This window comes from Pezoporus flaviventris, unplaced genomic scaffold (assembly GCF_033815535.1).
Source record: "Pezoporus flaviventris isolate CSIRO_AGI_PZ_B2104156 unplaced genomic scaffold, CSIRO_AGI_Pfla_v1 ptg000031l, whole genome shotgun sequence".
Taxonomy (NCBI): Eukaryota; Metazoa; Chordata; class Aves; order Psittaciformes; family Psittacidae; genus Pezoporus; species Pezoporus flaviventris.
The window spans coordinates 68,191,508-68,217,464 of NW_026892579.1; the positions used below are offsets into that span (position 1 = coordinate 68,191,508).

The following is a 25,957-nucleotide window of genomic DNA, read 5'->3' on the forward strand; positions in this document are numbered from 1 at the left end:
ATCACTTCAAGATGGGAGAAGTTGGTCTGGAGCAAAAGGGGTGGAAATTCGACCTCTGTCACTGAGGGTATGCAGTGAATGAGCAGCTCTGGGTCGGAGAAGGCTGGAGAGGTTTGTTCTTTTTGCATTGAACTTCAGGCTTTTCTAAATCCCAAACTGGAAAATGTTTCAGACTGGATTTTCATAGAATCCCAGCCTGGTTTGGGTTGGAAGGGAACTTAGAGCTTATCCGGTTCCAACCCCTGCCACAGGCAGGGACCCCTTCCACTAGAGCAGCTTGCTCCAAGCCCCTGTGTCCAACCTGGCCTTGAACACTGCCAGGGATGGGGCATTTTGTCCTGTTTGCTTTCTGGCAGCCTGAGAAGTGCCCTCCCCAGTGCTCAGAAACCATCCCCAGAAGTGAGCAGCTCCAGCAGAGCTCTGCTTCTGCTCAGCCCCAGCTCTGTTTCCATGGTGTGCTGGTGCTTACCTAGCGCTAATCAAACAACATTTACATCTCCTTCCCTAACTTGCAGACTGCAGCAGGCTGCTGGAAGGAAATGGTTATACATGTGCCATAGCTGCAAAGAACCTTGCAGGGAGCAGAAGGGCTGCGGCAGAGAAATACACCGAGTAGCAGTAAGTCAGGCTGAAGGCTCCCCAGATCCCAGTCCCTTTCCAGTCATGGCTGATGGCACCCACATGGAATGGTCTCAGACCTCTTCAGGCATGGCCAGTGCTCAGGTCAGTTTCTGAGAACCCCAAAACTCCCTTGGTTCCTATTTCCACACCATCGGGAAATGAATTCTGTTTCACTCCTTGCACTGGTGTTGCTTTCACACACATACATTGGTTTCACTTGGGTCTTCCTCCTTTTCTCAGGGTGGCTTGGCTATGTCCCTGTCCCCTCTTGTCCTGCTGTTCTGGCCCAGAGAAACCAGAAAGAACCAAAGAATCATAGAATTAGCCTGGTTGGAAAAGCCCTTTAAGTTCATCAGGTCCAACCATTCCCCAGCACTAACCCATGGCACTGAGGCCTCGTCTCCATGGGCTGTGAACACTTGCAGGGCCGGTGACTGCAGCCCTGCCCTGGGCAGCCTGTTCCAATGCCTGAGCACCCTCTGGGGCAGGAATTGTTCCTCAGCTCCATCTAAACCTGCCCTGGTGCAGCTTGAGGCCGTTTCCTCTTGTCCCATCCCTTGTTCCTTGGGAGCAGAGCCCAGCCCCTCCTGGCTCCATCCTCCTGTCAGGCACTTGTAGGGAGCCATCAGGTCCCCCCTGAGCCTTCTCTTCTCCACACTGAACCCCCCAGGTCCCTCAGCCCTTCCCCATCACCCCTGTGCTCCAGGCCCTGCACCAGCTCCACTGCCCTTCTCTGTCCCTGCTCCAGCCCCTCAATGTCTCTCTTGGAGTGAGGGCTCCAGAACTGAACACAGGATTCGAGGTGCAGCCTCACCAGTGCCCAGCACAGGGGCACAATCCCTGCCCTGGCCCTGCTGCCGCACTGGTGCTGATCCAGGCCAGGATGCTGGGGGCTTCCTGGCTGCCTGGGCACGAGCTGCTCATGTTCAGCTCCATCACTCAGCACCCCCAGCTCCTGTTCATGAGCAGCTTTGAGCCTGGAGCCTTGCAGGGGGTTGTTGTGACCCAAGCGCAGGAGCCAGCACTGAGCATGGTTGAATCTGATGCAACCGGTCACAGCCCCTGGATCCATCCTGTCCCCGTTCCTCTGCAGAGCCTCCTCCGCTCCAGCAGCTCAAGTGGGACGGGTGCCCCCCCGCCGTGGTCCCCGCTCTCGCTGTGTTTCTCCGGGGGAACGTGGCCAAGCAGGGCTCCGCTCCCCGGGCCGTGTGAGCACAGCCCCTGGGGGCACCTCGGGCCCCTCCCGCGGGGCGGGCCGGGGCGGAGCGGTGCTGGCGGAGCGGAACGGAGCGGCGCGGGCCGGTGGCGGCGGCGGGCGATGGGCGCCGGGCAGTGGGCGCTGCTCTGGGCGCTGCTGGCGGCCCTGCGCCCGCCCCGCGGCGGGGCCGGTGAGTGCGGGGACCCGGGGGGGGCGATGTCCTGGTTTGGGGGTCTGGGGGGCTGCGCGGGTCCGGCGGGGACGGGGAGCGCTTTGCCGGCTGGTGTGGCGTCGATTCCCCCCGCCATCAGCCGGGGTGTGCCCCGTGCCCCCATCCTGCCAGGCGGGCAGCACAGCTGGGACCCGGGGGGGGAGCGCAGCAGCGGCTTTGCTGCGGGTTACTGGCGGCTGAGCATCGCAGGCAGCCCCTCAGAGAGCGGGTCCCGCTGTCCCGGACACAGCTCTGCGCTGTGCTGTGCCACACGCCGCCCCACACCGGCGGGTCTGGGCTCCGTCCCGTTAGCGAGCCGCCGCAGGGAGACATCAGCGGGAAACGCAGCGGTTCGTGGCACAGGGATGCTCTGCAGGGGGCTGGCTGCTGGCTTTCGGCTCCACGGGCTTCGTTACCTGCTAAAACAAATGCAAAGGGGTAAATGAAGGTTTTGGGTTTCAAGTGTGCTGTCATCAGGGCTGACTCATGTTTGGGAGCTGGTGGGGATCGGTAGCCCACACTCAGGGGTGCTGAGGAGGGGGGCTGGGATTCGGTGTGTGTTTAAGGGGGTTTAACAGGGAAGGCAGGACCTGCTTGAGTAAGTCCACAGAGGAGAAGAAGCCACGGAGATGCTGCGAGGGCTGGAGCAGCTCTGCTCTGGAGCCAGGCTGAGAGAGCTGGGCTGGGGCAGCCTGGAGAAAGCTCCTGAAGTGGAGACCTGAGAGCAGCTCCAGTGCCTGAAGGGGCTGCAGGAAACCTGGAGAGGGGCCTGGGACAAGGGATGGAGGGACAGGCCAAGGGGAATTGCTTGAACCTGCCCGAGGGGAGACTGAGCTGAGCTCTTAGGCAGAAGCTCTTCCCTGTGAGGGTGCTGAGGCACTGGCACAGGGTGCCCAGAGAAGCTGTGGCTGCCCCATCCCTGGCAGTGTTCAAGGCCAGGTTGGACACAGGGGCTTGGAGCAAGCTGCTCTGGTGGAAGGGGTCCCTGCCCTTGGGAGCAGGGGTTGGAGCTGGAGGAGCTTGAAGGTCCCTTCAACCCAAACCAGGCTGGGATTCTATGAACGTGTTTGCTTAGCGCAGTGAGGGGAACTCGCTGTGGATTTAACCGGGAATCCTGGACAGGTTTACACAAAAGGTGTTAGAACCCCAGGAGTCTCTTTGGAAGTCAGCCCGGGGGGAATCCACTTCTCACGGCTCCCAAGGAATGGGGAGGCAGGAAACCCACAGTCAGGGGCTCCTCGTTCCTCCTGCCCTGTCCCTGTGGACACGCTCAACAGGAATCTGTTGCCAGCAGGTGAATTACTTCCAGTAGTGGGAACCCCAGGTCTAGGGATGAAGGGAGCTGCTTGGCAGACCTGGGTGTTTTCTAACACCCTCCTTACTGCCACTGCAGCAGCAGGACTTGTTGTTCCAGTCCTGATCTGTGCAGCTCCCTGCTCTTTGTTTTTCATCCACAGTAAGGCATCTCACCTCTAAGAGTTGAAACACCCTTTTCCAGGCTATTGCCAATGGAGACGGGCACATGGGAGCAGCCAGGCTGCACAGAGCACTCTGGCTTTGCCAGTGCTTTGGTTTCCCTGTGGTTCCAGGTGTTTGGAGCGAGCAGCACTGGACTTGCAAGTGGGTTTGTTCCCATTCCAGCTCTTGCCTCGGGCCAAGCTGTGGTAGGCGAGGGGAGCTGCTCCTGTGTGGCAGGCACCACGGCTTTCAGCTCCTTGCTCCAGCGTGGGCTTTGGGAGCCAGCCTAAGGAAATGGCTCTGGGCACAGGCAAAGGGTGCCTTGTGACATGGGGCAAATCCCTGTGAAGATGCCATGGAGACAGCCACATCCCGAGCAGCTGGGGATGGAAGGGGTACCCGAAGGCAGCGTTGGATGTGAAGAATTCCTGTCATCACATGAGTCACAGAGGAAAGTATTTCATTCCTGGGCTAGCAAACACCACCTTCCCACTTCATCAGGGTAGAAAAGGAGGCTGAGGTTCTCTTTGCCTTTAAACTTGAAGCAGTGTTTGGAAGCAGGGATCATCCTGGAGCAGGCACAGTGCGTGCCAAGGGCAGGGACAGCCAGCACACATCCGTGTCCTCCCCAGCCAGGGGTCCATGCGGGGGGAACTGCTCCGGCTGGAGCTTCCAAAGGAGCACAAACACAGCGGTTTGAGCTTGGATTGTGCCGGCCAGGAGTGGCTTTTCCTCTGGGAATGGCGAAGGAAGGGGAGGGGATTTGGGGGTCGCTCACTTGTTTGCCTGCGGCCACCCTTTTGGAGCTGTGTGAGAGCGGGTATCCCGATGGCAGCCAGCTCGGGTTTGCAGCAGTCACATGGCTGTTGTTTGTGTTGGGATGGTGAAGCTTAGGAAGCAGGTTGGAAAGGCTTAGGGTCTGAAAGGGAAACCCATTGTTGTGTGTTTGAGCCAGGGGGAACCTTGAGCCTCCCTCCGCACCAGCAGCCCCGGCAGTGCTCAGAAACCCTTCCCGCATTCCTGTCTAGAAGCAGCATTTCGGGAGGGTTAAAAATAGGGAGCAATTTAGCAAAGGAACATATCCAGCCTCAAAACGAGCTTGTGTTTCTTGGCTCCGGGCAGAGCACGCAGGCTCCTGCCCCATTACTCACAAGAGTAGTGACGTAGCTTTAGAAAGTCGGTGTTTGATGTTGGGCTGAGACCTGCCTCCAAACAAACTGTGCTGAACCCGGGTTAAGGTTGTGCTTTCTGCTGGGGGAGTACCTTTGAAACCGGGAATAATCGGGGGTGCGTTTTGGAAGAGGCAAATGAACTGAGCTGCAGTTCCTGCCTGGCACCCTGCCTGTGCTTGCTGAGAGCACCAAGGGAGGTTTCCCACTCGGCTGGGCTTTCTGTGCGCCTGGGAGAGCTTTGGGAAGCCATAAAAACTACTTGTGATATAGTCACTGGATCTCTTCAAAAACACACAGCTTTTTGGGGGAGAATTGATTTCTATGGGGGGAACTGTTCTGTATCGAGCTGCTCTCGGTTTTGTTTGTGGCTGGGGTGGGAGGGAGAGGGGAAACGCCGTTACAGGGCTGGGTATGCTCTGTCATCTCTAAGTAGGGGCAGGAAGCCTTCAAGGAGTTGGTAAATAGCCTTCCCTTGGGAAAAATGTTTGGGACAAGACCCTGGAGAACAACACTAAAGAGCAGCCGGCCCCTGCACACTGCCTGAAGGCTTTCCTTTAACCATTGGCAACTGTGTGCCCTAGAAAAGCAGCTCCTCGGAGGCATTTTGCTTAGCAAAAGCGCTTGTGGTGCCTCTGAGGGCATCTCCCCGCTCAGAGCAGCTCACCCTGTGCTGGGAAGGCGGCAGCACCACCAGCAAAGAGCCTCAAGTCAGCAAAATCCCTGCCTGGGACTGCCTCTGCTCCAGCTGAACATGCTGGGGATGAGGCCCCAAAAGGGGTTCACTGGAGTAAAGTCCCAAATTCCTCCTGCCAGGGATCCCTCTGTATTCCAGTCCTGGCGGTGTGATGCAGCTCCTGCCTGTCCCCTGCCAAAAGAGAAGGGGCTGAGCACTTCCTTTACTCTGGGCTGCTCCTGTTTGGTTTAGAAAGCGGGTTTTTTGGAGGTGCTGCTTGGACATAGTCTTGGGACAGCTCCTGCTCCATATTTCCCCCCTGGGCCTCTTAGAGGTCTCAGGGATTGGGAACTTCTGGAGCATCTGTAAATGAGCTGCCTTTAACTATGACTGGAAGTGGTGGGGCTTTGCAGGGTTTTGGAGGGGGGCACGAGCTGCCTTTAACTATGACTGGAAGTGGTGGGGCTTTGCAGGGTTTTGGAGGGGGGCACGAGCTGCCTTTAACTATGACTGGAAGTGGTGGGGCTTTGCAGGGTTTTGGAGGGGGGCACGAGCTGCCTTTAACTATGACTGGAAGTGGTGGGGCTTTGCAGGGTTTTGGAGGGGGGCACGAGCTGCCTTTAACTATGACTGGAAGTGGTGGGGCTTTGCAGGGTTTTGGAGGGGGGCATGAGCTGCCTGCTGCTAACAAACCCGAGGTCTTCTCTTGCAGATGCTGCTGCCCAAACGGCAGGTCTGAGGCCACTGCTGTCAGCAGAGCCCCACCACCCCAAGCGAAGCGTGACCACCGCTGGCCACTGGAGCCAGGAGCAGCCCCAGGAGCCCTCAGCCAGCTCCCTGGGACACATTAAGTTTAACCCCACGGTGAGACACATCGTGATCAACGAGCACAAGGACGTCACCTTTAACTGCTCCATCAGAGTACCTCACCTGCTGCTCAGGCCGGATGCTCCGGGCATCTCCTTATGGAAGGATGGGAGGGAGCTGCACGTGCTGGACCGCATCGCCACCAGCCACTTTGAGATCTCTGATGAGGAGGAGGTGGCAATGACCTCCACCTTCAGGTAACCAGTGCCATCCTGCCTGTGCAGATGGGGAGCAGGGATGCCAGGAGCACTGGCTGAGACAATTAGCAGGGGCTTGGGACTGCGGGTTAGAATGGGCAGGCTCTCCCTAGCCCTCAAAGCCTGGTTTTGCAAGCCCAGCTTCTGCTAGGTGTGTGCTGTGGGGTGGTTGTTACTCATTGAACCCCCCCCCCCCCCAAGGTTTCCAGTTTGCTGTGTCCTCCTGTGGGGGCTGTGTGTGGGACCAGGCTCCCCACCAGAGCCCTGCTCTCTGCTCTCTCTGGCAGCATCGTTGCCGCCCAGCGCTCGGATAACGGCTCCTACGTCTGCAAACTCAACATCTCTGGCATGGAGGTGGTGTCGGATCCCATCTCGGTGCAGCTGGAAGGTGAGCTGCAGGAGGGGCAGCGGGGACATGCTGCAGCATTGTGCCCTTGGCTGAGTGACAGCTCTGGGGACCATGATCTGGGAGCTCTCCTCCAGAAAAGGGGGATCCTGGTTGGGAAAGGGCTTGCTTCATAGCCCCAGGCAGCACAGTTTGGGGTTGTTGCCAACCTCTCTGAATCTGTTGCTTCTCTGTGCCTGTGCAGGGCTCCCCCACTTCATTCGCCAGCCTGAGAAGCTGAACGTCACCAGGAACAGCCCCTTCAACCTGACGTGCCAGGCCGTGGGCCCGCCGGAGCCTGTGGAGATCTATTGGTTTCGCAACAACATCCGAGTCAATGAGAAGCCCCACATCTCCCCATCAGTCCTTGTGGTGCCAGGTGAGCTGTGGCCAGCGGGGACACCTCTGTGTGGCTACAGGGAAGGGCAGGGTGGGATCTTGTGCATCCCACAGCCCATCCCCTTGGCCTCACCCTCCTCTTGGCAGGGGCTGTGATCCCCCGTGCTGTCACCAGGCCTTGCAGCCTGCTCTGGTTTTGTGCTGCACGGTGCGTTGCTGAAGGTTGGCTGGAAAGCTCAGCATGGAGAGCTTGGCATAAAGTGTGGCTGTCACGTTGTGTACAGTGGGACACGGGGTCCGGCTCTGCTGAAGAGCTACCGCAGAAGGACCAGTTTGCAGCCTGGTCCTGCTCTGTCCTCAGCACTGGGAGCACAGCTCTGCCCAGCACTGCCTGTGCTGCTTGTCCAGTAGCCCTGGGACCACTCTGCATGGGATGAGCTGGGGGCAGGAACCCCCATCCGACCCCCTTTGGCTGCTATCAGGAATTTGTTCCTTGGAAGTGGCAGGACACTCAGACTGTTCCTCCTAAGAGAAGCAGATTTTTCTTCACCCTCTGACCATTCCAGTATATACACTGCTGCTCTTATGAGCTGCTTTACTGGTGGTCCCCTCTCAATGCCTTTGGGAGACCTTGGAATGGCCCCTGCAGCGTGTGTCCATGCAGCCTGGTGGAGCACAGGGGGAAAAGTCCTTCATGTGGCAAAGACCCCCTCACAGATTCGCTGTAGATTTCTGGATGTGCTCATGAGGAGGCCCCTGTCTCATTAGCAACCAGACTGTACCCGGCTCGTCCTGGCTGCCCAAGACAGGCTTTAAAAGGCAGTGAAAGCCGGAAGAAGTGACTCACTCCTCTTGGATGTTCCTGCATCCGGCTGGCACAGCCTAAGTTGGGTCATTGCAGAGTCCCCTCCTGGCCCAGGAGCTCTGTCAGTAAAAGCCACTGCTGCTGCTGTGAGCAAACACTTGCCATGTCCAGCACATCGCTGTGCCCAAAGGGGTACCCCTGCACCCCCAGTGTGCCCAAGGGGGGCAGCCCTACACCTCTAGCAAAGTCCTTTGCATGGGACAACAGTCCTGAGCACTGCTGCTGCCCGGGGTAACCTCCCATAAGCCATGCCACCACCCCAGGGGAAACAAGCAGCTCTGCACACTTGGGTATTCCCAGTGCCCCCCAAACCCTGCTATCAGCTGGGAGATTTGAGCAATCTTGGAAGAGCATTAAGTCATCTGATCCCAGCTGTGCTGGTGGGACCTTCTGCTTTCTGCCTTTCCCTTTTTGCACACACAGAGCAAGTGCTTACTCAGGACTTGTGCAATGGGGCCACAGGAGCATCCAGTCCTGCCACGATGCCGTGTGTGTGCCTGCAGTGGGGATGGTGCTGCAGCTGGTCCTGGGTCACCCCCAGGCACTGCACAAGTGCCACAGAGGGAAGAGATCAGTGAGAGATGAAAGGTCCTTTGTGTTGCTGGGTAAAAATACAGCAGCAGATCAAGAGAGGAAGCTGCAGGGGATAGCAGATGAATCGGTGGGACCAGCACCTGTGTGCTCTGCACCCCCAGAGCATGAGCAGCAGCTCAGGGAGGGGATCCTGCCCCTCTGCTGTGCTCTGGGCAGACCCCCCCCTGCAGCCCTGATCCAGCTCTGGGGCAGCAGCACAAGAGGGACGTGGAGCTGTTGGAGCGAGTCCAGAGGAGGCCACGGAGATGCTGCGAGGGCTGGAGCAGCTCTGCTCTGGAGCCAGGCTGAGAGAGCTGGGCTGGGGCAGCCTGGAGAAGAGAAGGCTCCTGAAGGGGAGACCTGAGAGCAGCTCCAGTGCCTGAAGGGGCTGCAGGAAACATGGAGAGGGGCTTGGGACAAGGGATGGAGGGACAGGCCAAGGGGAATGGCTTGAACCTGCCCAAGGGGAGACTGAGCTGAGCTCTTAGGCAGAAGCTCTTCCCTGTGAGGGTGCTGAGGCACTGGCACAGGGTGCCCAGAGAAGCTGTGGCTGCCCCATCCCTGGCAGTGTTCAAGGGCAGGTTGGACACAGGGCTTGGAGCAAGCTGCTCTAGTGGAACCCAAACCATTCCACGATTCTATGATTGTGTTATTTTGGTCAGGGTCAGTAAACAGGTCCATGTTTTCCCTCTGCAGGTCTCACTGAAGCCACACTGTTCAGCTGTGAGGCTCACAACAGGAAAGGACTGACTGCATCCAGCCCAGGGCTGGTCAATGTCAAAGGTAAGAGACAACGTGATGCTTGCTTTACTAGAGCACGTGTGTCCAAGCAGGAGCTGTCCTGGTCTCCGCATTCCCATGCACCCATTCTACACAAGCTGAAGGAGAAGCTTGTATGACTCCCATACTTATTTCCTCCCCCATTCTAAACCTCTATTTAACATCAAGTGGGATGCACGTAGTAGCATGGTCATCCAGTGTGGTTCCCTCATCCCAGTATCACCACTGTGGGAGGAAGCATCAAAGAGCACATTTGAAAGCAGAACTGTCAGCGCCAGAGCTGGTTTCGGAAGGGCTGTATCACTCTTTTCCTTCCTTCAGAACCAGGGTGTGCTCACAGTTTTCCATAGGAAATGATGGAAATTCCTGACATTCTTGATGGAGGCCACTCTGGCAATGTGAGGAAGGTGTTCCCCAAAATATGTCATTGCTTCTAAGCAACCCTGAGTGCTGTTTCAGCTCATAAATATAGAACATGGGCAAAAGAGTCAAATAGTTCTCTGCTTCCCTGCCCAGTGGTGTTAAACATCTGCAGCACACTGTTGGAGGGTGCTGCTGTGGCTGTAGTGAGGACTTGGAGCTCACACACAGTTGGTCTGAGCCCCAGGAGGTGCCAGGGGGAAGCCAGATGTGCCATGGTTGTGCTCAGGCCTCCAGCTGACTGCTTGTGGCTCTTCTTGGCTGAGGGACCTGGGGGGTTCAGTGTGGAGAAGGCCCAGGGGGGACCTGATGGCTCCTTACAAGTGCCTGACAGGAGGATGGAGCCAGGAGGGGCTGGGCTCTGCTCCCAAGGAACAAGGGATGGGACAAGAGGAAACGGCCTCAAGCTGCCCCAGGGCAGGTTTAGATGGAGCTGAGGAACAATTCCTGCCCCAGAGGGTGCTCAGGCATTGGAACAGGCTGCCCAGGGCAGGGCTGCAGGCACCGTCCCTGCAAGGGTTCACACCCCGTGGAGACGAGGCCCCAGTGCCATGGGTTAGTGGTGGCCTTGGCAGTGCTGGGGTAAGGGTTGGACTGGATGAGCTTGAAGGGCTTTTCCAGCCTGGTTGATTCCATGATTCTGTGATTCCCTGCAGGAATACCGTCCGCACCGCTCCGCGTGGATGTCCTCAACAGAACAGGCCATGGTATTGTGATATCCTGGGTGCCAGGCTTTGATGCCTTCTCTGCCTTCAACAGCTGCAGAGTCAAGGTGAGCATCCAGAACCCTCCTTACCCTGCAGCCCCCCTTACACACAGGCCTTGAGGCAGGTGGAAGTCAGTGTTTGGCATGAACCACACGGATCTGACCAGGCTTTTGGTTTGGACAAATGGACTTGGGCTTTCCCAGGTGCTTTGAAAGCAGAAGCTGGCACTGCTGCCCTGTGGTCCGGGTGGCTGGGGATTTGTGGTGATATTGAGGAGTCCAAGTAGTGCCCGGGCACTGGGACCTGGGGCAGCCGGAGCACCACTGGGATGGACAGGAGGGTTGGAAGGAGCTGCTGCTGGACACCAGCTTGGTGGTGTCTGCTCCCAGAAAGTGGCTTTGCTCTGCCTGCTGTGAAGGAGGTAGTTGGTGGAAGGGGTCTCATAAAGAGACTGATGCAGGGAGCACGAAGCAGGTTTTTGTCCCAGGAGCAGGGAGGTTGAGTGGGGTGAAACAAAAGGCAAGCTGCCTGCCTGGAAGAGCCCACCTGGGCTCCTGCCTATGAACTGTGCAGGAGTGAGCCATGAGAATCTGTCCCCTTGGGCAAGACAGCCAGGTTGTCATGACTCTTTGTGCAGAGATGCCCAGAACGGCTCCAAGTAACTCTTGAGAAGTCTTTGTAAGCCTTGAATTGCTGCAGGCACCTCCTTGTCCCTACTTTTACCTCCTGCTCAAACCATTCCCACCCAAGCAACCTTCTAGCTGGGGTCTGGAGATGGACTTTCTCTTGGCTCTCCACTCCCTGCTAGTACTGGGAAGGAGCTGATCCTGTCCTCTGGACAAGCCAGGGAATGCCATCTGCCCTGCATGCAGTTTCCACCTGCTCTCTTTGGCATTGCTGGTTTCACAGCCCAAGCCCACTGCTTCCTCCCCTGGGGGTGTGTGTTCTGTACTGGCCAATGTACACTCCAGCTGAGATAGTGCCTGGAGAGAGGCCGTGTTTGAAGACAGGTAAAAGTGAAAGGAGTTACAGAAAGGTACCAGAGCTAATATTAGCACCATGTCCGCTGCTGCCTTCCAGCTGGAGCTTGGGAAGCGGGGTGGAGAGCCAAGGAATTTCCTATGACTTAACGTTCACGGTCTGTCGTTAGGAAATAGCCTTTCCAAATGGAAAACAGGACAGGAGTTCTGGCAAAAACACAGCTGTGACTAAGCCTTTTTGCTGCTGTGCCCTTTGATAATCCCCTCGCTTGGGCAGCGTGGCCCACAGCCCGAGTGACTCCTTCCTGAGCTTGAAAGGGAACTGGTGGTGCCACACGTGCAGTTCATAGAATGGTTTGGGTTGGAAAGGACTTAAAGCTCCTCCAGCTCCAACCCCTGCCACAGGCAGGGACCCCTTCCACTAGAGCAGCTTGCTCCAAGCCCCTGTGTCCAACCTGCCCTTGAACACTGCCAGGGATGGGGCAGCCACAGCTTCTCTGGGCACCCTGTGCCAGCGCCTCAGCACCCTCACAGGGAAGAGCTTCTGCCTTATCTCCAACCTGAACTTCCCCTGTTAGTCAGAACCCATTACCCCTTGTCCTGTCACTACAGTCCCTAATGAAGAGTCCCTCTCCAGCATCCCTATAGCCCCCTTCAGACACTGGAAGCTGCTCTGAGGTCTCCACGCAGCTTCTCTTCTCCAGGCTGAACAGCCCTGGTGTTCTCAGCCTGTCTCCATACAGGAGGTGCTGCAGCCCCTGAGCATCCTCGTGGCCTCCTCTGGACTTGTTCCAACAGCTCCATGTCCTCATGGTGAGGACCCCAGCACTGCACACAGTGCTGCAAGTGGGGTCTCACCAGAGCAGAGCAGAGGGGCAGGATCACCTCCTTCAGCCTGCTGCTCACGCTGCTTTTAATGCATCCCAGCACACAGGGGGGTTCTGGGCTCAAGTGCATCCTGAAGCCGGCTCATGTTCAGTTTCTCATCAACCAGCACCCCCAGGTCCTTCTCCTCAGGGCTGCTCTGGTGCAGTTTGCATAAAGCCTGAGTTTAAAAACCACATGGATTTGATGTATTTTTCACCTTCAGAAGAGCAGTTGAGGGGTGAGGAAGCTGAGCTGGGCTCGATGATAAGAACAGCCAGTTCCTGAGGTGCTTTCAGGAGCAGCCTGCTCATTGATCTGCTCATTCAAAGCATCTAGTGATGGCTGGAGACTTTCTCAGCTTTAGGAGGCTGAAGGCCATTCTCTTTCCTTGTGGCTGGAAAAGACTGCTGGTGTTGATGCTGAGACCATCCTGGAAGGGGGATACTTAACAGGAGTGTACAACTTTCTGCTAGTGGCTCATGCTGAAACACGTCCTGTGGGTTGCCTTCCCAGTTAAGTGTCTCATGCTGGTGTCTTCATTCTTGCTCTTCCCTCTTTCCTCCCACTGGCAGGCCCCTCTCACAGTGCTTCCCATGGAATGAGAGGCTTTCTGAGGGCTGCAGGGGCTGTGTGGGTAGCCACATGGGTGCCCTTTTAGGAGAGAGCAGTTTCCCTTTGTGTGAAGAGCGTGACTTGGTTTTAGTGCATTGACCTCATCCGTGCTTGAGTCTGCTGAGGTCAGTGCTTAGCCCTGCACCATCTGATGTGATAAGGCCTGTGGTCTGATGCTGTGCAGCACAGAAAAGGGTTCTCTTGTGTCTGTTTGGGACTCTCTGCATGGGGACTTTTTGAGGTGCTTCTCTAAGCAGCAAAACCTCCCTCTTCCTTTCGCAGTGATGGGATTCCGTGTCTCTGCCATGTCCCCACTGCAGCAATTTTTGCAGCATGAGCCCTCACCCTAGGCGCTGTAGATGGCCTGCCATCAGCTACAGAGACAAGGCAGCCTTCAGGAGCAAGGCCCTGCTGGTGTTTGGAGGGGAAGCAGGCTCTGGATCCTGTTTACAGCCGTGGAATTCCTGCCGGGCTCTCACCCTGCAGGTTGCTGCTGACTAATCCCTGTTTGTGGGCTGCTTTTTCACTGAAGGTGGAGGAAGCTGTTCCACGAAGCAATGTCTCACTTGTGCTGCTCACCACCGCGGTGCCTCCCCACGTGTATCACATCCAGCAGCTGGAGCCCATGGCAGCCTACAACATCAGTGTTTCCTGCAGGAATGAGGTCGGCTGGTCGCCGTTCAGCCCGTGGATAACCGCCAGCACTACCGAGGGAGGTAGGAAATGAGTAGTGGAGCCTGAGGAGGGGTTCAAGGAGGATGTTCAAGGCTGTAGGAAAACCCTGTGCTTTGTGGTTGAGCTACAGCTCCCTTTCCATCAGCCTACCATGTCCCTGCACCCATCCACCAGCTCTCCTCACCTTGTTTCCCTTTGATTCCTGCAGCTCCAACCACCCCACCACTGAATGTCACAGTGTCATTCAATGAATCCAGCTCCTCCCTGGAGATCCGATGGGCGAAGCCATCCCTGGAGAGGATCCATGGGGAACTTCAGGGCTATCACATCTGGTACAGGTGGCAGAACTCCAAGGGGCTGGTAAGTCACTCTGGAAATGGGGACTTAAAAATCCCAGCAGGCATCAAGCAGGGATGTCCAGTTTGGTCCTGGTGCTTCCGTGTGTTCTTTCTGAGCTTAGTCTACTGTCTTGTGCTTCCATCTGGGCTTCTTTAGTACAAGTGGCTTCTCTCTTGCATGTTTATGTAACCCTGGTAATGCCCTAGGTGATTAATATTGTGAATAAGCAGCTCTGCATGAAGGAGACAAGAGGTTTGTTCTCTAAGCTAGAAGTGAGATGCTCTTCCTCGTGTTGACAACCTTCGGTACAGCTTTCGGAGTGGCGTTTCAGGTTTGCCAGCATCTCTTGGCACTTTCAGCAATGGAGTCAATCACAAGGTGTTTGGGAGAGTTTGTTCCCTGGGGTTTGAATTGTTCCTTATTCTGGTGGGATTGATAGAATCATGGAATGGTTTGGGTTGGAAGGGACCTTAAAGTTCACCCAGCTCCAACCCCTGCCACGGGCAGGGACACCTTCCACTAGAGCAGCTTGCTCCAAGCCCCTGTGTCCAGCCTGGCCTTGAACACTGCCAGGGATGGGGCAGCCACAGCTTCTCTGGGCACCCTGTGCCAGTGCCTCAGCACAATTCCTATTCCATGCATTAACTCATCTGCAAACCCATGGCACAGAGTTTCAAAGCTCAAGGAACATTCTGGGTCTGGGGACCTCCGTGGGAGGTTATGAAGTCCTCTGGCACATCCTTGCTTGCTTTTCCTTTGATTCGGGAAGTAGCCTTCAGGAATTTGCTAGGTTGAGGTTGGCTTGACCTCTTGGGCAGTCCTGGCTTATCCACTGGGCAAAATCAGCTAAGCCCAGGAATCCACCAATGGTTGGGAGCCTCTGGAGAACTGCAGATGTATCCAGCTGTAACCCCTGTGCTGTGGTTCCTTTGTCCCAGGCTGAAAGCACAGCGAAGCACTGAGGGCCTGAGCCGGGTGTGGAACAAATGACTCACCCCTGGGTTTTGTAGGATGCTGCATTTTCTGTTCTCCTTTTCTGCCTCTGAAAAGAGCATGTATACATCCAGAGTGGATCCAGGCAGGGAGCGGTGCTGCGGTCTTGTGACCAGCATGGAATAAAAGTTGCTGACATATTTGTCTTCTCTGGAGCAGAAAGCACAAAAAAGGACTTGCCCTTTAAGCCCTGGGAGAGTGACTGTTGTTGTTGTTGTTGGGTTTTATACATTGCCCCAGTCAGAGCATCATGGAATAGTTTGTGTTGGGAGGGACCTTAAAGCTCCTCCAGCTCCAACCCCTGCCATGGGCAGGGACCCCTTCCACTGGAGCAGCTTGCTCCAAGCCCCTGTGTCCAACCTGGCCTTGAACACTGCCAGGGATGGGGCACTCACCAGTCAGATGCTTATGGGCTGGACTTTCTGCCTGGCTTCCTGGTCAAGGAATGGCTTTCGGAAGGCTCCAGAGCCCCTCTGCTGGGGGGTGACTTCAGGTGGGAGAGACCTCTGCTCTTTGCAGGCAGAAGGAAGCAGCTGTGGTTGGTTGTTGCTGCCTCGTTTTGGCAGCTCCAGGTTTTATGGGAGGCGGAGATGTGGGTCAGAGCCACCCGAGGGCAGGGCTGGATGTGGGGGCTGTCAGGGTGAAGAGCTGGAGCCTGTGCCATAACCTCTGTGCACAGCACCCTGTGTTCTCCCACACCCCCAGGGGTCTCCTGTGCTGATGAACAGGCAGCCTGAGGCACAAGAGCAGCGGGTTTGCTGTCGAGGGGAGCTCTGATGCCTCAGGAATAAAGTGCTTGACTTTAGGCCTGGACAGGCTAAATATGAAATGGCCCAAAACAAGCAGTTTTAGAACCCAGCACGAGGAAGACTGGGGTTTCTGCATTTCTGTGTCAGCAGGGCCATCTGCAGGCCTCTTCTTGTGCACACCAGCTCCAAAACTGTTCTGAAAGCTTCCAAGAAGTTGGTTTATTTTCCTCTGAAGCCAGCAGCTCTTTTTTGAGCCAAGGCTGGAGAGCTGGGACGTGAAGGAATTCCTCAACCACCACAAGACTCATAACAACCATGGAGTTGGGCAGTTGTGTCCTGCAGGAAGGGCTGTCTGCTCTGCTCTCCACAGCCTGTGTGATAGCAGCTGGGCTCTGTCCTCACATGACACAACAGGGCTGCCTGTGATGTGAATGGATCCTGGTCCAGTTTTAGGCTGGTGGAAGGGAAAGGATCTCATGGAATCAACCAGGCTGGAAAAGCCCTTCAAGCTCCTCCAGTCCAACCCTTACCCCAGCACTGCCAAGGCCACCACTAACCCATGGCACTGAGACCTCGTCTCCATGGGGTGTGAACCCTTGCAGGGACGGTGACTGCAGCCCTGCCCTGGGCAGCCTGTTCCAATGCCTGAGCACCCTCTGGGGCAGGAATTGTTCCTCAGCTCCATCTAAACCTGCCCTGGTGCAGCTTGAGGCCGTTTCCTCTTGTCCCATCCCTTGTTCCTTGGGAGCAGAGCCCAGCCCCTCCTGGCTCCATCCTACTGTCAGGCACTTGTAGGGAGCCATCAGGTCCCCCCTGAGCCTTCTCTTCTCCACACTGAACCCCCCAGGCCCCCCAGCCCTTCCCCATCACCCCTGTGCTCCAGGCCCTGCACCAGCTCTGCTGTCCTCTGGCCCCACTCCAGCACCTCAATGTCTCTCTTGGAGTGAGGGGCCCAGAGCTGAACACAGGATTCCAGGTTTCCACTGAAGGATGCTCTGAACATGAAGTAGAAGAGCAGGAGTGAGAGGGGAGGCTGCAGCAGGTACCAGCTCATGTTGCTCCCAGATGGTGCAGACACGCTCCTGGGCCTGGACCATGTCATATCCATCTCTGTGGCTTTTGTCTGACCATGAGCAGAAGCTTTTTCCCTCTGAGCAGCTCTGATTCCCTCCTCCTTGCCCACTGATTCGCTTTGGCTGCTCCTTTTGCTCAGCCTGTGGTGTTCAGCCAGGGTAAGGAGCTGAGCTGTGCTGGCCACAGCAGCCTGCCAGATGTTTTGGACCCCACTGTGCAGCTGTTTTGCAGCTGGAGGCCTGTGGAGAGCAGCAGCAGCAGCACTTTGTCGGTTGAAGAAGGCCAGGAAACAACAGGGAATTTGCAGGGAAAGACTCACTTGTGTTTCTAGCAAGGAGAAAGGTCTGTGCCACGGGGCACACTGCCTCCTGCCGTGGTAGCAGGCAGGGAAGCACACCCTTGTCACTGGCCATACTGTTAGCTTGACACAAAAAATAGTCAGGAAATATCTGCCCTAAGTAACTTGCTGTGGCTGGGCACTTGATCAGTCAGAGCAGCAGTGCTGGAGCTGAAAGCATGGAATCATAGAATGATAGACTGGTTTGGGTTGGAAGGGACCTTGAGATCATCCAGCTCCAACCCCTGCTCCCACGGGCAGGGACCCCTTCCACTAGAGCAGCTTGCTCCAAGCCCCTGTGTCCAACCTGGCCTTGAACACTGCCAGGGATGGGGCAGCCACAGCTTCTCTGGGCACCCTGTGCCAGCGCCTCAGCACCCTCACAGGAAGAGCTTCTGCCTTATCTCCAACCTGAACTTCCCCTATTTCAGTCTGAACCCATCACCCCTTGTCCTGTCACTACAGTCCCCAATGAAGAGTCCCTCTCCAGCATCCTTGTAGCCCCCTTCAGACACCGGAAGCTGCTCTGAGGTCTCCACGCAGCTTCTCTCCTCCAGGCTCTGTGTTACCTGCAGTGCATGAAGTGCTTTTCCCCTTCCTTGTGAGATCACTTTCCTGGCCCACGCTGCTGGTCCTGCTGCTGCTGAGAAGCAAAGAGCAGCAGTGGCACCGGCTTTGGACGGGAAATGCTGCTCAGCCCCTTTCAGATCCCATCCGGCTCAGGCAGAGCTATTCTTCTCTAGAAACAGCTTGGCGTTGCGCTTCCTCTGGGCTCGTGGCAGCAAAGCAAGGCAGAAGCTGGACACGGGGACTGTGTTCCATGCATCTCCAGGTCTCCCTCCCTCTGCCTCTCCCAGTTCAGGCTCTTCCCTTGCTCTCTCCAGCAGAACGGCTCCACTGAAGCCCAGCACAACGCCAGCAGGATTGCCCTGCCCGTGGTGGCCACCAACGCCACCTGCTCCGTCCGGGTGGCTGCTGTCACCAAAGGAGGAGTGGGACCCTTCAGCACCCCCGTGGAGGTCTTCATCCCTGGCAGCGGTAAGGAGACCCCCGTCCCTGTCTGTGTGGTGTGGGAGCAGGGCATGGTGATGGGAAGTGATGCAGGACGTGCTTTCCTTGCCTGGCCAATGCAGTTGGTACCCCTCCATCCTCCTTCACATGCTTTCCGTGTCACCCAGCCAAGAACCTGGGACCTTCCGCATGCTCTGGAAGCCAGGAGAGACTTGCTCTCCACATCCAGGCTTGGTCCTTGTGCCCTCTTCTCCCTTGTAACCTGTTGGGCTCTCCTGGGTTTCACCCCTGGGAAATCCTCCCCCAGTCCCCGTGTGCTGCAGGCTGAGCCAGCTCCATTAATGGGATATTTCCTTAGGATTAATAACCACAGCCCCCTCTTCGACTCCAGCCTCCGGGAATGCCGACTCCTTTATCATAGCCCTGGGCTTTATCTGCGGGACAGTCGCCGTGGGGATCATCCTCTGCTTGTCCGTGGTCATCCAGAAGAGATGTGTGGAGACAAAATATGGGTAAGCCAAAGGGGACACAGCTTCAGAGGTGCCTGAGCTGGAGACACAGGGCACAAGGAGGCAGGGTGGGCGGCTCAGGGACAAGGTTCCTGTCTCTGAGGCTGATGCTGTTGCCACAGATGGCATTCGTAATGCCTGGGGTGAGGGACTCAGTGTATTTTGGTACTTCCCCTGCCCTCCTTAGCCCAGCATTCACCTTTCACTCCCTATTCCTGTGTCTAAAGGGAAGTGAACTTGTGCAACTTGGCACGGGAAGGGTGGCCTCAGCGTCTTGACACAGAGGTGAGGGAGCAGAGGTGTGCTGAATCCTGTGGCCTGTGTCCCAGAGGAACCCCTCCTGCCTCCTCCCACGCCATGGTCTGATGGCCAAGTGTGGCACCAGCCCTGCCAGGCACAGGGGCTGCTGCTGGAGCACGTAAGGGCTGTTGGAACAGTGGGACAAAGGGCTGGTGTCTGCTGCAGCCAGCCAGTGCTGCTCACTGCTATGGGGTTGATTAAGCAGTTGTGGTGCTGGCAGCTTGGCTTGTAAGTGCCATCCCTTGGGTGTCTGCTGCCAAAGTGGAACTGCGCTAGAGTTAACTCCTTTGGAAGGGATGAGCAGCACTTCGGTAAGGAGAGTTTATTGAGCTGGAATCCCACCTGTGCTCATCTCCCACAGCATCTCCCCATCCCACTTTGGAGATTGGTTGTATCTACCAAGCCCTTTCCTGCTTGGTGTAGCAGTTGTTGCTCTTTACTTGAGATGCTGCCTCCCTGGGAGCTCTTCAGCATCCGCTGTGGTTTAGTTCCTGGAGCTGGGTGTCTGCTCAGCCCCACACCACAGCATCTCCCCACAGAGTGCCCATCCATCACCACTGTTCTGGGGCCATGGTGTGAAGCTCCCTTTAGTTTTTGCTGTCGGATGGGGTTGCAGATGCTAACAGAGGGCATTGACAGGCTGGAGCTGTGCAAGAGGAGAGGTCACTTTGGGAGGCTGCAGATGTGGGCACCTGTTCCTACTGGTACAGGCTGCTCTCTGAGTAGGAAGTGAGTGTCCCGTTTCCTGCCCAGACCCCCCCTGTGACTCACTCCTCGACAGATCAGCCTTGTTTATCAAGTGCCTGTTTTCCTCAGGCACTGTAAGCAATGGCACTGGTCCAGGAAGAGGGAAACGAAAGAGATGAGAACAGCTCTGAGGACTCAGGGCTGCTGGTTGGTGAGAGGTTGCTGCAGCCTCCCCGTGCCTAAAGGGGCTGCAGGAAACCTGGAGAGGGGCTTGGGACAAGGGCCTGTAGGGACAGGCCAAGGGGAATGGCTTGAACTTGCCAGAGGGGAGACTGAGATGAGCTCTTAGGCAGAAGCTCTTCCCTGGGAGGGTGCTGAGGCGCTGGCACAGGGTGCCCAGAGAAGCTGTGGCTGCCCCATCCTTGGCAGTGTTCAAGGCCAGGTTGGACACGGGCTTGGAGCAAGCTGCTCTAGTGGAAGGGGTCCCTGCCTGTGGCAGGGGTTGGAGCTGGAGGAGCTTTAATGCCCCTTCCAACCCAAACCAGTCTATCACTCTACAAATACGCATTTCCTCCTTTGACACCAGTACCCCTGGCAGTGCTGTGGTTGCCCGTGCCCGCAGCAGAGGTTCCTTCACTGAGCTGAAGCAGCCACGGGGTCTGTTTCTGTCCCCCCAGGAATGCTTTCAGCAGGAATGACTCCATGCTGGTAGTGAGCTACACAGCCAAGAAGTCCTACTGCCGCAGAGCCATCGAGCTGACACGTGAGTGTGGCCTTCCCGTCCCTCTGCAAGGGACACCCCAGCAGCTGGAGGTGAGCTGAGCTCCTGTTCCCCTCTCCCGCAGTGGGCAGCCTGGGTGTCAGCAGCGAGCTCCAGCAGAAGCTGCAGGATGTTGTCGTGGACAGAAACGCCCTCAGCCTGGGGAAGGTGCTGGGAGAGGGTGAGTGCTGGGGCTGGAATGCTGGGGCTGCACATATGGGGCAGGGGCTGCCACTGGGAGCTCCACCAGCTGCAGGCCTGGCGGATGTGGGGAGAGGGTGGGTCAAGATGACCAAGTTCCAGCACCCCTGGGTTCACGTCCTTCTGCCACCGATGGGGGACAAGTGTCCCATGTTCCCTTTGGGGATGAGGTCTCCATCTTGGAGCATTTCAGACCTTCAGGAGCACAGTGGTGTCCTGGAAGGCAGTGCTTTGGGCTCTGGGTAAAGTGCTGGCTTCTTTCCCATGTGCAGGGGAGTTCGGGTCAGTGATGGAGGGACGCCTCAGCCAGCCTGAAGGCACCCCACTGAAGGTGGCTGTGAAGACCATGAAGTGTAAGTCATCACCCTGGCCTCACAGAACCTGTGGGTGCTGGTGTTCTGGTACCCATCTCAGGTGCTCTCTCTGCATCCTGGCACCATTCTGCGGGGACGGTGGCCTCTGCCCTATCAGCCAGCCAAGGATGAGACATCCCTATGGTGCTTTCCCCTGACCCACAGAGGAGCTGTGCTGCGAAGGGAGATGGCAGCAATGATTTTGGGTGTTAAACCTCTTGGGGTTTTAAACCTCCTTCTTCTTCTCTGCTTCCCAGTGGATAACTTCTCCCACAGGGAGATAGAAGAGTTCCTCAGCGAAGCAGCATGCATGAAGGACTTCGACCATCCCAATGTCATCAAGCTCCTAGGTATGGCCCTTCCATCTGGGATTTGGGATGGGGAGCTGGACCGGGCTCTGTGGTGCCTTTCCCCATGGACCTGTGCAACCTGTGTGTGTTTTGCAGGCGTGTGCATCGAGCTGAGCTCCCAGCAGGTCCCCAGGCCCATGGTGATTCTGCCCTTCATGAAGTACGGTGACCTGCACAGCTTCCTGCTGCGCTCCAGGCTGGAGATGGCCCCCCAGGTAAGGAGCACGGGGAGCAGAGGGCCCCGTGCCTGGAGGGGGGGGCAAAGTGGGACAAATCTGCCTTTGCTTCTGAGAGCAGAAGAGGACTTGGCTGTAGCCCTGCTTCCTGCTGTGTCAGGTGGAAGTGGTGGGATCCAGCTCCACAAAATCCCGTGGGATTCTCCCCTTCCCTTCTCCGGGCTGAACAAGCCAGCTCCTTGTACACCATCTCCTCCAGCCCTGTGTGCATGGGCTTGCTCCGACTTGCCCTTGCCCTGCTGAGGAGCCCCAGATGGGGCACAACGGGGAAGCACAGCTTCTCTTGAGCTGCTGACTGTGTTCTTGCTAATGCAACACTTTCCCTTCCCAGTTTGTGCCCCTGCAGACGCTGGTGAAGTTCATGGTGGACATTGCCCTGGGGATGGAGTACCTGAGCAGTCGGCACTTTCTCCACAGGGATTTGGCAGCTCGGAACTGCATGTGAGTGTGTTCCCCTCTGCTTTGTCCCAGTGGCAGCCCTGTGGGTGCACAGCACAGCCTGGCTTCTTGCAGTAGAACCTCCCTCGGGCTTCAGAGACGTGGGTAAAGAGCTCAGGCTCTGGGCTCTGCTTTGGAACCTGGCACATCGAACTTCCCTACCCTGTCATCCCTGTTTCCACGCGACAGGCTGCGGGATGACATGACGGTGTGCGTGGCAGACTTTGGGTTGTCCAAGAAGATCTACAGTGGTGACTACTACCGCCAGGGCCGCATAGCCAAGATGCCGGTGAAGTGGATCGCCATTGAGTCCCTGGCTGACCGCGTCTACACCACCAAGAGTGATGTGGTAGGGCCATGGGGTTGGGCCGCCAGAGCTGGGGACTGAGCCCTGGCTGGAGTTGTCCACCCTCCCTGCACCTTATAGAGACACAGCAGCAAACAGACTGGAAAAGCCCTTTAAGCTCATCCAGTCCAACCATTGTCCAGCACTGCCAAGGCCACCACTAACCCATGGCACTGAGGCCTCGTCTCCATGGGCTGTGAACCCTTGCAGGGCCGGTGACTGCAGCCCTGCCCTGGGCAGCCTGTTCCAATGCCTGAGCACCCTCTGGGGCAGGAATTGTTCCTCAGCTCCATCTAAACCTGCCCTGGTGCAGCTTGAGGCCGTTTCCTCTTGTCCCATCCCTTGTTCCTTGGGAGCAGAGCCCAGCCCCTCCTGGCTCCATCCTCCTGTCAGGCACTTGTAGGGAGCCATCAGGTCCCCCCTGAGCCTTCTCTTCTCCACACTGAACCCCCCAGGTCCCTCAGCCCTTCCCCATCACCCCTGTGCTCCAGGCCCTGCACCAGCTCCATTCCCTTCTCTGTCCCTGCTCCAGCCCCTCAATGTCTCTCTTGCAGTGAGGGCTCCAGAACTGCACAGGATTCGAGGTGCAGCCTCACCAGTGCCCAGCACAGGGGCACAACCCCTGCCCTGGCCCTGCTGCCGCACTGGTGCTGATCCAGGCCAGGATGCTGGGGGCTTCCTGGCTGCCTGGGCACGAGCTGCTCATGTTCAGCTCCATCACTCAGCACCCCCAGCTCCTGTTCCATGAGCAGCTTCCAGCCACTTTCCCCCAAGCCTGGAGCATTGCAGGGGGTTGTCGTGGCCCATGTGCAGGGTACTGACTGTTGTACACTGGAAGCACAAAGCAGAGGAGTGGGAAGCTGTCGGCAGCAGCACACGCTGACCTTTCCCTGCCTCCTGGAACAGGTTTCCCGAGTGGGCCGCTCGCCTCTTCGGTGCCATTGCCTCGCAGTGCCCATGCTGGGGAGGGCAGGGCTGGCGTGACAACCCCCAGCATTGTGCTCCGGGCCCGTGGACGCTGGGCACTGACCTTTCCCCATGAAAGGATGCATTCACCCCTCCTGGCAGCGTCCCCTCAGTGCGTTCTCCCTTTGTCCTGGCAGTGGGCATTCGGCGTCACCATGTGGGAGATCGCGACGCGGGGCAAGACACCCTACCCAGGGGTGCAGAACCACGAGATCTACGAGTACCTCCTGCACGGGCAGCGCCTCAAGAAGCCCGAGGACTGCTTGGATGAGCTGTGAGTCCGGTCACCCCCTTGCTGGCTGTAGCACACCCTGCAGGTGACCTGTGCATCACCGCTCCGCAGCTGCCGTGGCCGCTCTGGGTGCTCTTGGTGCCTCTTGGTTGCCGATGTCCTTTCCTTAAGCACGCAGCAACTGTGCTGTGGTTTTGTGGCTCAGCACCGAATGGGGCTAAACCAGTGCATCACAGAGCAAAGAAAACGGTGCCAGCATCCCCGTGCTGCAAACCTGCCTCTCCAAGGGGAGTAAGATGGGTTTGCACCAGGGAGGGAGTCACATTCCGCCTCACCACCTCCATTTCCCCCAGAGCCCTCAGAAGTAACTGGTGCTGAAGCCTGGATTTAAAACCAAAGGGCAAGGATTTATCCTTTTCTTCCTTGTGGGGGTGCACAGGCAGGATGCTTACAAGAGCACACAGATGTGGGCTCTTGGAGGACAGGGGGCCATAATGGTGTGGGTCACCTTTAAACTCCAAAGTATCAGAAACACAACCTTCAAACCCCTTAATACTTGCCTGAAACTCCCAATTTCTGATGTCCCGAAGGAAAGGCAGATCCCAGAGCAGGGAAGGGAGGGAAAAGCCTCTTCACTGCAGGCAAACGGGTGCACAGAAATCCCAACAAATCCGCCCGGAGAAAGGGATGTGTTTGCCGTGGAAGTGTCACCGCGGCGGTGGGAGCCGCGGGATGGGAGCACTGCCCTCTGCAGTTGGTGCTGGGGCAGCAGGCTCTTTGGGATCCCCTTGGCCAGCTCTTGGCTCTTCCCTGACCCACAACCGTGCCTCCAGTTAGTCAGGCCCGTCAGTGCCTAAACCCTCTGAATGCGGGAAGGGGAAAGCGTGGAAAGCTCACAACCGGGCATTCCTGAGCAGCTCACAAAGGATTTCGCCCAGGTTTTCTTCCGGAGTTGTTCATTAGTGCCATTACAGCGGGGGATGTTTCATCCCCCCCGGGGCTGTGAGCTGCAGATACAAATGGGTCAACTGGCCAAGGTGCTGGGAGTTGTACAGCGTTCCTAAAGGCCCCTCTCCAATGCCCGTCCCTAAAGGAAGCCGTGGAGAAACCTTGTGTCCAGCTCTGGGAGCTCCCAGTGTGCCCCAACATCCAGCTTGGGATGGGGCAGCCACAGCTTCTCTGGGCACCCTGTGCCAGCGCCTCAGCACCCTCACAGGGAAGAGCTTCTGCCTAAGAGCTCAGCTCAGTCTCCCCTTGGGCAGGTTCAAGCCATTCCCCTTGGCCTGTCCCTACATCCCTTGTCCCAAGCCCCTCTCCAGCTTTCCTGCAGCCCCTTCAGGCACTGGAGCTGCTCTCAGGTCTCCCCTTCAGGAGCCTTCTCTTCTCCAGGCTGCCCCAGCCCAGCTCTCTCAGCCTGGCTCCAGAGCAGAGCTGCTCCAGCCCTCGCAGCATCTCCATGGCCTCCTCTGGCCTCGCTCCAACAGCTCCACGTCCCTCTTGTGCTGCTGCCCCAGAGCTGGATCAGGGCTGCAGGGGGGTCTGCCCAGAGCCCAGCAGAGGGGCAGGATCCCCTCCCTGAGCTGCTGCTCACGCTCTGGGGGTGCAGCACACGGGGGGGGGGGGGGGGGGGTGTTCTGGGCTCAAGCTCTCACTGAAGCCGGGTCATGGGGAGCTTCCATCACCCAACACCCCAAGTCCTCCTCTGTTTAATGCAGAGCAGCTCAGGGCTTGCCCAGTACATCCCCTACCCCTGCCCTGGCAGCGTCCCCCCGGATAACCGCGCTCCTCTCCCCATTCCCAGCTATGCCCTCATGTCTGCGTGCTGGAGAGCCGACCCCGCCGCGCGCCCCACGTTCCCGCAGCTGAAGGTCCACCTGGAGAAGCTGCTGGAAAACCTGCCGGCCATGCGGAGCTCCGGGGACGTCATCTACATCAACACCAGCCTGCCCGGGGAGAGCCCGGATTCCACCCAGGACTCGGGCTTCCCCCAAGCGGACTCTGACCTGGAGGCCGGGGACGTGTCGGAGCCCGGCTCCCCCGGCGCGGAGGCAGCGCTGGTGGCTGTGGACGTGCATCACCAGCACCGGGAGCCCTGGGGCACCAGGTACGTCCTGGAGGAGCCGCTCGCTGGCCCCGCGGAGGAGGCCTACGTCCCGCTGCTGCCTGGGGGGCCGGGCTCGCTGTGGGCACAGGCCAGCACCCTGCCCGCCGGCAGCAGCCAGGGCGGCGGGGAGGACTCTGAGGTGCTGCTGTGAAGGGAGCGGGGTGAGGATGGGATCCAGGAACAGGACGCAGGGTGGATGTGAATAAACAGGAGTCTGTTTTATAGATCATCTCCTGCATGGTTTTCATGGAGGAGGCTGGGCTGGGGGATCGCAGAACCCAGCCTGGTTTGGGTTGAAGGGACCTTAAAGCTCCTCCAGCTCCAACCCCTGCCACGGGCAGGGACCCCTTCCACTAGAGCAGCTTGCTCCAA

General features: G+C 57.5%; 2 protein-coding genes across 4 annotated transcripts in view; both read left to right on the plus strand.

Moving 5' to 3' along the window:
• Window positions 1-25,957, plus strand: part of BCL2L11 (BCL2 like 11) — a 156,700-nt gene that overhangs the window by 76,729 nt on the left and 54,014 nt on the right. The window lies entirely within an intron of this gene.
• Window positions 1,864-25,809, plus strand: MERTK (MER proto-oncogene, tyrosine kinase). Of its 3 annotated transcripts, none has more exons than XM_061461705.1 (19): window positions 1,864-2,009; window positions 6,046-6,397; window positions 6,685-6,785; window positions 6,988-7,161; window positions 9,256-9,342; window positions 10,416-10,531; window positions 13,458-13,641; window positions 13,809-13,960; window positions 17,977-18,130; window positions 18,462-18,615; window positions 20,277-20,362; window positions 20,445-20,540; window positions 20,833-20,913; window positions 21,171-21,263; window positions 21,360-21,478; window positions 21,831-21,940; window positions 22,127-22,286; window positions 23,387-23,523; window positions 25,283-25,809. In XM_061461705.1, exons 1-19 carry the CDS (start codon window positions 1,940-1,942, stop codon window positions 25,734-25,736), a joined length of 2,880 nt encoding a protein of 959 aa, XP_061317689.1. In that variant the 5' UTR covers window positions 1,864-1,939; the 3' UTR covers window positions 25,737-25,809. The 3 variants fall into 3 exon arrangements, with proteins under 3 accessions (XP_061317689.1, XP_061317691.1, XP_061317690.1); XM_061461707.1 differs by having other exon boundaries at window positions 18,495-18,615; XM_061461706.1 differs by having other exon boundaries at window positions 17,980-18,130.